This window comes from Labrus mixtus, chromosome 15 (assembly GCF_963584025.1).
Source record: "Labrus mixtus chromosome 15, fLabMix1.1, whole genome shotgun sequence".
Classification (NCBI taxonomy): Eukaryota; Metazoa; Chordata; class Actinopteri; order Labriformes; family Labridae; genus Labrus; species Labrus mixtus.
The window spans coordinates 15,626,524-15,636,773 of NC_083626.1; the positions used below are offsets into that span (position 1 = coordinate 15,626,524).

The window sequence follows — 10,250 nt, forward strand, 5'->3', positions numbered from 1 at the left end:
AATTAGACATATCATACATGGAGGGAAGCGTTCTATACAGTGGATTCTCTGAAAGAACAAATGATGTAAAACCTGCAGATAGGATACCAGATTACTCTTGAATGAGCAGCGTCAAAAACTGTTACACAATAAACCTGAGACTTGCACTTTTTATTGTTAAAATTCTTTTCAGTATAAAGATTTACAGTCTCCAAATATTTTACTGTGACTTTAAAAGAGAGAGGAAATTTGCTGCTGTGTCAATTTCAAAGTGTTCATGCAAATCCCTGAAGTATCAGAAGAAAAAGTGTCAGTGCTGAACAACATTCACCTCTACGTCATTGATGATCTTTGGTCGAGTTCATAAAGCTGACATTTGAAAGATTACCCAGATTGTACAAATATATTAGAATGTTTTTTTTAAATATAAATATAAAGAATAAATTCTAGTTCCATTTAGCCCTTTTCTGAGAATTTGAGTGAGTTGCAGAAACCTTGTTTTTCAGATTTTTGTCTCAAGCCTCTAAGATAGAAATATACCCCACATAAAAACAATCCATCGATTCAAAGTGCAGCATGGACGATGGGGAGCTTCTTTCCCCTCACAGGTCATTCCTCCACTCGGGGTCTAGTTGCTGCTGGATGACACTCTCAGCAGTCTCCACTGGCAAGAAAAGATTCACAGAGAAAGAAAGACAAGAGTTCAACTTCAGTTCAAAAAGTTCATGTTGAGGGAAATGATGAAAAAAAGGACGTATGTCTGTCACCTGTTGCGATGTAGAGAGCAGCCAGTCGTGTCACTACATCCTCCTCTTCCTCTGCATGGACAAAACCAGTGTAGCCTCCCTTGTCTTGGCAGTACTGGATGAACCTGCAGACGAGTGCAGAGGGAGAAAACAACAACAGGGTTTAAAGAGACTGCCTTCTTGAATCTTGAATGGGATGTGAATATTTATGCCTGTGGTGTTGTAGTTGAGTCACCAAACCTCAAGTCTGAGTCAAGCCTCGAGTCCCCAGTCCTATTTGAGTCTGAGTCACCCAAAAAAAATTGAGTCAAGTCCCCTTTACCCGAGTCCAGCCCTGGTTTCCAAAGCAAAATCAGAATCGAGTCCAAGCTGATTCCCCACTGCTGGAGTCCAAGTCTGAGTCCTCAAGGTTGAGTAGTTCCTAGACGGGCTTCAGGTTTTCATGCTCTAAGGCTGAGCTTTAACTCTCTGCTATCTGTTTATACTCTTTATGTTGAGTAGTGCATGCTTTCATGTGTTGTAATGATAAATGAATGTCGTTTTCATCTATTTACTTGAAATGATCAGAGAAGTTGTTTACAGCAACTGTAAACGTCATGTGTGCAGTGATGTCAGTCACTGCAGTCAAAATCATGGGTCATTTAAGCAGCAAAACTGAAGCCTGTTTTAAACTGTTATTAGTGGACAGGGTAGAGAAAACTCTCCAGAAAGGAAGAATGACTTTACCATCTAAAATACATTTTGCAAGGAGGACCACTGTTTCACTACAAACTATCTCAGTGTGGGACCATTTCATTTCATTACTATAAGATTTTGAACGGTTGCTTTGGAGATTAATATTATTAATGAAGTCACAGTGGGTTGTGCAGGGAACAAGAGACAGTCATGTGACACGTACCGTGCCCAGGTAGGATCTGTGTTAAGCACTCTGGGGTTTCCCACCACAATCAGCAGGGCTTTAGCTCGAGTCACAGCCACGTTGTATCTCTGGAAGGAAAAAGAAAGTGTGTATCAGAACAATATGTTTTTATGTTACAACTGAGTGTGCCTGCATGTGTTGTGCTGTTTACCTTCTCATTCTTGACGAAGCCGAGGTTGAACTTCTGGTCTATTTCTACGAAATTGGAGCTGCTGCGGACTGTAGACACCATGATCACTTTCCTCTCCTGACCTTGGAACTCCTCCACAGAACCAACCTGACACACAAATGTATATTCACACTTTAAAAAATGCTTCTGCTGTTTGTTTCACACGAATAAGGGTTGACATATTGTGTTACCTTAAGGCCACTCATGTCCTTAAATGTAAATTCTTTCCCAACTTTCTCCAGGGCCTTTCGGATTTTCTGCACCTGTGTGACAGCCAGAGGAAACAGATCCAGTATTCATTTACAGATCAACAACAATAAACTACATTCTTGTATCGTGTTTGACTTGAATAGATTCTGACCTGTTTCCTGTAGGGGGCAATGATGCCAATGTCACTTGGTGCAAGGGTACCCTGACTCTTGCCTTGCGTCTCCAGCAGTTTCCTGACGTAGCTCATGAGCACCTCCACCTCTGCTACGTTGAAGAATGAAGGACTGCTGGCTTCACGTGCATCGACACCCGTCACACCATGGAAGATCAACGGGAAGTCCTGTGAGATATATTTGAGATTTATGTGAAATTATAAATCAGAAAGAACACCTTTAAGCCGTACATTTTCAAAGAGAACATGTTCAAATAATTATTTCACATTGAACATGTTTTTTAACCATGTGTACAAAGTGGTTGCTGGGATTTGTAGTGTGTATACATACAGTGTTAGTTAGTTGTTTTATTTTTACTTAAACTCTAAAATCAGTCCTTTCATTATTTTTTACTTTCTAAGGATATTAAGTTCATCATGTTTTAAGCGCAGAAAAGTATTTTTCATCCAGTGTTAGTTAGAATTGATTGATTGAAATCAATCCGACTTTAAAGCATTTTATTATTGCTGTAAATGTTCAGTTTTAAGTTTTAAACGGGGAAAAAAACAACAAAGTGTACCTGAAGGGCAGTATAGAATTACTAATACTAGTCAATTTCCTCCCTATCGATAAGTCCTAGAGATGTCAAAGCAAAAACAAAATGTCATTTCCAAACGCCTTAGTTACCTTGAAATGTCTTTTATTCCCACTGACAATAAAATCCCTAAGATAATCAATTTACATTACAACACACAAAAAAACAGTCCTCACCTGCAGCAGCCTAAACCATCGAATATGTGTCATTTGCTATTTTAGGCAACAAGTCTCAAGGAACACACATTGTATTATTAGTTTGTTTTCATAATCTGATTTCTAAATGATCAGATTCACATACTCTGTATTATACATAAATGATAAAAGAAGAATCAATACCTGCTTCGGGAGATGTTGCCATCTGCAGTAGGAGTTGCGTAACATTTCATTGGCGCTAGCCTGCAGCTCTCCGTCATAGAAGAGCTCATTGGGAACTTCCAGAATGGCAGGATGAGACCTAAAGATGGATAAACATACACATTAAAAAAAACACCAAAAAGAGAGTGAGGAATCAAATGATTTCTGTCAGGAAATGACCTAGAAACCACACCTGTAGTTCTTCAGCAGTTTGGTGACGAAGCTGTTGTTGAACACTCCCTCCTCCTTCTGATACAGAGGTAAGTCTTTCATCAAGCGCTCGAGGAGGGACACTCCTGCAGCAAACAGAGACTTTTAACACTAGAAATACACACACTATTATAGCTCAAATGTGGTTCCAAATCAAGATTTCCTAACAGGACAGTGTGTTAATGCGCTTTTACTTACCCATGCCATATTTCTGCGCAAAAGGAGATCTGAGAATGGGCCCAAGCTGCTTGGGATCTCCAGCAAGAACAACCTGACCAGACTTCGCATGTAGTAACCCTTTGTCCAAGTGATAACAAAAATGAGCCAACACACAGGACAAGTTCCCATATGGTTACCAAAAATGTACAATGTTTCCCCCTGTACCTGCAAGGGGGACTATGCATTCAGTCTCGATGGCATGTCCTGCCTCGTCCACAAACACGTGAGTGAAATGACCTTCGGGGATGTTTCCTGAGACCATCCTGCACAGATCACAGAGCACAATTAAACATATTCCCTTAGGAGTTCATCTGTAACACTCACTGTTTGTTCTTTAGATAAAGGCCACAAACAGGCTGTGAGTAATGAAGTTAACAACAGTGCATACAGCTTTTAGAGGGTCATGCAGGTGAGCAAACTGTCAATCTTTCACTACCTGCCAGCTGTTAACAGGGTGGTAACCATGATCTTATACTCCATCAGCTTCTCTTTGGCAGGAAAAAGGAAACACTCTCCAAGCAGGTTAGAGCAATCCTGTCAAAGTAGAACCATGTCCAGGCACACAAACTCAGTGAGGTTAGAATGAGACCTTAGAATACACAAATTTTCCCTAACCCCACATAGAGCAACAGCAATGCAGAGAGAAAGCAAGTAAGTGGTCCTGACCATTGACTGTATAAAACATGGACGTTGTGTCTGTGACGTTAACCATTTGTTTCAGAACGACAAAGAACAGCCCTGGTGAATCATCAAAATGTACGCATAACTCTTACACTTCCAAATAATCCACCCCCCTAAAGCGTTTACCAAGAAAGAAATTAGCTATTCACATGAATCCTTTTTTTGTACCAGGCCATAAAGTGTTTGATTCTGCCGTAAAAATGGTCATTTAAATCTGGAAGGTAATGGTTGATTCTTTGGCTTTTGGAACGAGCCTCGAGGAACTTCAGCTTTTTGCACTTCTGCACTGGCCTCAATTTTCAACACCTGACTCATTTTGTAATTACTGTAATGCTTGTTCAAGTCCACTAGGGGGTGTAATTTAGCTCCCTGCTTTAAAAACAATCCTTGTATTGAAACTGAACCTCTTGCATCAAATGCACTGGTACTGACCTTTATTTCTTCTGGGACATATTTGGGGTCCCTGCTGCTTGCGTACATGCGGTACACTTTACGCTTGTCCACATGCTCCAGGATCTTCTTGCAGAGCAGATCAGCAGCGCTGTTAGAGGGAGCGCAGGCCAGGATGTGGCAGGAGGACTCCTTCTTCTCTATCTGCTTGATAGCCTCCACCAGTGTCACAGTTTTCCCTGAACAGAGCAAGAACTGTCAGAATGCAGTGGACTGACTCTCTGGCGTTGTGAGCAGTTGGTAGGATAACAGATCAGACATAAGTAGCTTTAACAGTGAGGCTCATGTGACCACAAAGTTATATGCTGGTACTTGCTGTACCTGTTCCAGGTGGGCCAAACACCAGGTAAGGCGCCGGTTTGCATGTGCCAGCTACAATGTGTTGTATAGCTTTGTACTGCTCTTCGTTTCTCTCCAGCTTTGAGTCAAACAGCCTATCAGGAACAGAAAGATGATGACAGGGCTTCGTCACAGGTAGAATAAGCCATTCTGTTTACATGCACAGCAAATTCAATTGTTTCATCGGGTGACACAAGATCCTGGTTTTTAGCCAAAGCTACAAGTATAATCACAAGATTTATCTTTAACATTTGTCTTTCACATTTTTAATCAACCTCCAACAACAAGTTGTATCAGCCAATCCCTTCACTGCATACAGTATACAATGCACTTTCTACAGAGTACATACAGTATACATAACAAAACATTGGTATGCCTTACAGGAGTCGGGGAAGTTCGGGTTGAAAAGAGGAGAGGGCGTCTGCAGAGGGGAACAACACGTCTTTCAGGCCGTATGCAGCCGCCAGCTCCGCCGCTCTGTGCTGAACACGCACAGTCAGCCGGTTGACTGTGAACTCAACATGGAACTTCATGTTATCAACAAAACGAGTCAGCAATCTGCAAAGAAAGAAAAAAACAATGGGAATCCAAAGATTACATACAAAATTAAAGTAGACATAAACTTATTTTTTTTTCTTAAATATATTGTGTTTTTTTATAAAGTTTTAATCTTACTCTGAACCGAAGCCGAGTTTAACGCTGTCCAGCTGCACACTGTGGACGTAGCCGCGGTACTTCACCTTTGTTTCCCCCGCAGGATACGCCAGCAGAGCATCCCCTCGGAGCACGGACGGGCGGTTCTCCGAGACACCAGGTACCTGCCAGGTGAATATGTAGCAATATTTATAATATGATACAAAATAATGTAATAAGATATATTATGAAATAATATAATAAATAACAAAACCAATACATAAGTGAACAAACATGTTCCATTCCTTGCTTGATTAAGTATTAATTTTTCACATTTCTGTTCTTCCTCCTTTCCAGCTACTAGAGAGCCAGCTGGAGCAATTGATCTTTTTTTTTTTTTAAATCTCCAGAAGGAATGAATAAGTACAGGAATGATTTGATCAGTGAATGAGTGCCAGCATATTCACCTCCAGAACCAGAAGTCTCTTGTTGACATGATCTTTTTTCATGGTGGCGAGTTCTCTATCATCATTGGGGATGTTGTATCTCTTGATGTCCACCTCCATCTGTTGCTCCTCGAGAAACAGCAGCATCTGAAACTTCTCACAGTAGTTCTCCCAGCTCAAGGGACTCTCCAACACGTTCCTTCTAAACACAAACAAGAAGAAACGTACTGATGTTTGGCCTTAAAGATAAATCGCTCCAGCTAGCATTAGGCCGAAGGACAGAGCTGAACTGACCTTCTATCAGAAAAGAGCATGGTCTGCTTCAGTGACTGGATGAGCTGGTGCATGTACGCTGGGATTCGATACTGCTTCAGCTCAACCACATTTTGTAGCTGCATCACAGAAAGCCTGGAGAAAGGAGAAGAAATGCAAATGGTAAGAAGAAAAAAATACACTTCCTCCTGTGCAACATCTTCAGACCACTACATACATGTTGATGAAGAGTGTGTGTGTGTGTGTGTGTGTGTGTGTGTGTGTGTGTATGTGTATGTGCTAGGGTTGAGCCTGGGACAGCTCAAGACTGATTTAAAGCCCTGCTTATTATAATAATCATAAGGTCAAAGTAACATTTACAGGCTGTATTTAAAGATAAATTATTTTTAGGTTCTAAAAGATGGAATTGTTGTCATGATCACTGGAAAGATTGAGCGTGACACTCCTTATAAATACCGTGGCGCAATTCCCACCAAATCTCAAAAAACATGATCACTCAAACTGTGTTGCTGAAAACAGTGTGATTGTGAACAAGGTGAGGCTCATTTGCATAGAATGCAGGAATGCATAGTAGCTCATTTAGTAATGTCCAAACAGCACTGGAGCACAAGGTGCTATTGCAGTGCCGCTTTGGGAGAACTGAACCCTTTGCATGTGCTTCGTGAAGAAGAAAGTGAAGTTTTCCGTCCAGTTTAGCGAGCACAAAAGACACCCAATCATGTTGTGAATGAGACCCAGAGGTTTACAGCATTTAAATGTCAACATCTGATGTGTGTTCCATGTTGAGAGAATCATGATACCCTTCAGGTCGCTGTCCATCCACAACCGTACAGTTGACTTCAGGAGTCCATTCAGGGAGTGAGCGAGGTTTGTAGGGGGCTATAGGTGCCAGCTCCAGTCCTAAGGCAGTTATGCACTGAGCCTCAATGTAGCGCACAATGTGGAAGGCAGTAGTGGACGGCTGCAGGTCTGGTTTGAATTCAAAGGCGAGTGTAGCTGGATAGAAACCAACCGAACTGCAGTGGAAGGTTACCTGGATTTCATAACTTTGACCTGAGAAGAGAAAAAAATAGATGATCTTGTTTTTTTGTTTTTTTTATTATTGTATTCATGGTAGATTACTGTGTCTATTATTTCACTCTCAGGGGAGATACAATATGAAATCCCAAATCCAGACAATACTTTTTGTTTTTGCATTACCTGGTTTAAGCAACAGAGGACTGACTTTGGTCACGTGTTCGTCATCTCTCAGAGTGAAGTACTTCAGCCAGTGCAGTGGGGTGTAGTAGGTGAAATACACCGATTCTGTTCCAGTGTTTTCCACATACAGATTAACCACGCACTGTTTAGAAAAAAAAAGACAAAAAAAACGGGTGCACGCAGCCTCGTAATTTGTACCAAGGCAAGAGCCAACAATTTGCTACATCTGATCTCTTTGTATGATCGTCAAGGACAAATTGCAGGTTTTAGTGACAGAAATACCTCAAATGTTTCATCCACTCGCAAGCTAAGGGTCCCGTTGTCAAACTCATGATCAGAGTTGATGCGGACCCCCCGTTTGTCAGAGATGAACTGAGTTCTGTGGGTGCAAAGAGAACATTTTATGAACCAAGTGCAGTGTGACTATAAAGACCACCATTTAATCTGAGGGCCATGTTCGTTCTTGTAAATTCTTGATTTCTTTGGCCATAAAGAAAACAAAGAAGACAGAGGTAAATAAGAATAAAGGGGGAGGAACCTTTTTCTGTTTTTGACTTGAGAATTAATTTAGCTCATTGTCTCTAAGCAGTTGAGACAAACTGGTTTAGCAAAAATCATGAACAAGGAGTGTTCTACTAATTTGGTTCTGTCACCTGTTTGTTTTCAAGCTGGTTATCAGAAGACCGGCCAGTTTCCTGCGGGCTCGAACTCCCGTCTGTGCTTCATCTCCAGAGACGGCATTCTGTTCATTCAGTGGACTGGCTGCTCCACACTGGACGGGCTCTGGTCTTTGACCACTGGGCGAATGCCACTGGTCCACGTAAAAAGATTTGACCTGTGCACAGGGTGACTTCCTGTCAAGGTTCTCATTTGATCATTAATTAATTAAATGTCAAAAAGCAGAATGTCCTCAATGATTATAGATCTAGATCTATATGATATTTACAGATATGTCAACATCGTCAGCAGCTTTACTTGAGATGTCATTAACAAGTTCAAAATAGTGAATTAAGGTTTGAACATAGATCCAACAGAGCATGAAACTGATGTGATGCACAGAGAGTTTATAGATCTTGATCATTTTCAGCTCTTGTCTCTTGTTGAGCCTTTATAAACAGTGTAATAACATATATACAGCATTCAGTAACATTAGAAAACCCAACAAAACAGAAGACACAATCACACAAGACATACACCGATTCACAATACATATTCTATGTATGCAAATACAGGCTTCCGATTAGAAAGGGGGGTGTCATACAATATAAGGAATGAGAGAACATCACAGGAATCATGAATACCTGGACTGTCTGAGTTGGTTTGCATACAAGGAGCCCATTAGACTCTCAGTCATTCTAGTTCCTGCAGCTGGACCCTGACCTTGGCTTTCTAGAGGATTCAATCCTTCTCTGAGACAACTGGTAATGACCTCCATGTTTTTTCTGTCGTTTAGTCTTTACACCTTTATCACATTTTATTAGTGGATCTAAAATCATTCACTATGTAACACACATACAATAAAATACAGCATTGTGCAAGTTCACTCTAAGCTTCAAGTAAACAAGCTAACATCTTAACACTTATATCAGCTGATTCCTTTATTGTCATATTTGATGGTTTCACACGTCCATGTTGGGAGAGCATCAAACTGACATGTGTGTGAGGTTTGGTCGATGTTTGTACTGCAGGATAACCATTGATTTGTACTTTTCCTGTAGGAGGCGACTGAAAGTGTAAACCCCATTATTACACTAAGCTGGAGTACTGATATCATATTTACTTTAAAGCAAAAAAAATACATCAGTAAAACATCAAACATCAGAGCTATGACTTTACTGGATGTATGTTTGCCAAGTGCCAGATGCTCAGTGAGTACAGTGTTGCATGTGACCACAGATGCAAAAGGCTCCTTGACCACACCTTATTATGTATCAAAAGTTAAATAGGCTACATTTTGATCCTTCACGAAGAGCAGTTCCCAAGTTCAAAAACAGATATATTTTAACAAATCATAGCAATCCTTTGTTCTGATCTGATTCTTTAAAATAAATTCATACTTAATGATGTACATATAAATGTACTCTTTCTGAGGATTAAGCTTCAGAAAATAGTAAATCTGTAATTCAACCTGGTTGATTGTGTTGATTGATAATGTCAGGTCAGGTGTTGTAGAACATTATCAACGACTTCCAAAAGCTGTAAACAGGAAGCTGCACAGTTTCATATTGGAGTCGAGGTGTCTTAGAAATAGATGCGCCTACCGTAGAGTTGAAGCGGATCTCGTCGTTTCGTCTTGTAACTTTGCGAAATGTTTTCAGGGCATAAAGGACTGAACCAAAGTTTGGATCTTTTGTCCCTGGAGTCCTAAAATAAACACAAAAAAAACCATTTAATTTTGAAAAAAAACACAAAACTCATGCACTGACCTTTTTGTCCCCATCATGAAGAAAACTCACCTGCATCTGAACTCAGCGTTGTAAATGTCTCTCAGTTCAATTCTGTCTGTGATGGATGCTCGATTCGATTCCTTTAAAAACTCAAAGAAGTCGAGTCCGATCTGGCAGAGTGAAGTTGGACTAAACTTTACCCTTGCCCTTTTTTGCCCCATGGTACGCGACTGCTTTGTCTACGATTAATGACACAAGAAAACTTCTTCGCAAATATATAGCCTAG

The 10,250-nt window shown here is 40.6% G+C and overlaps 1 protein-coding gene across 2 annotated transcripts; it reads right to left on the reverse strand.

The window, feature by feature from the left end:
* Positions 1–131: 131 nt before the first annotated feature.
* Positions 132–10,250, reverse strand: LOC132989229 (putative helicase mov-10-B.2). 2 transcript variants are annotated; one of them, XM_061056694.1, is made up of 22 exons: positions 10,034–10,250; positions 9,839–9,941; positions 8,231–8,412; positions 7,860–7,956; positions 7,578–7,719; positions 7,178–7,430; positions 6,399–6,512; positions 6,126–6,303; positions 5,701–5,843; positions 5,407–5,583; positions 5,008–5,120; positions 4,669–4,865; positions 3,992–4,089; positions 3,721–3,818; positions 3,535–3,633; positions 3,320–3,422; positions 3,109–3,226; positions 2,175–2,363; positions 2,005–2,076; positions 1,796–1,921; positions 1,624–1,712; positions 132–850 (listed from the first exon to the last, which is right to left on the reverse strand). In XM_061056694.1, exons 1-22 carry the CDS (start codon positions 10,183–10,185, stop codon positions 703–705), a joined length of 2,991 nt encoding a protein of 996 aa, XP_060912677.1. In that variant the 5' UTR covers positions 10,186–10,250; the 3' UTR covers positions 132–702. The 2 variants fall into 2 exon arrangements, with proteins under 2 accessions (XP_060912677.1, XP_060912676.1); XM_061056693.1 differs by having other exon boundaries at positions 6,126–6,306.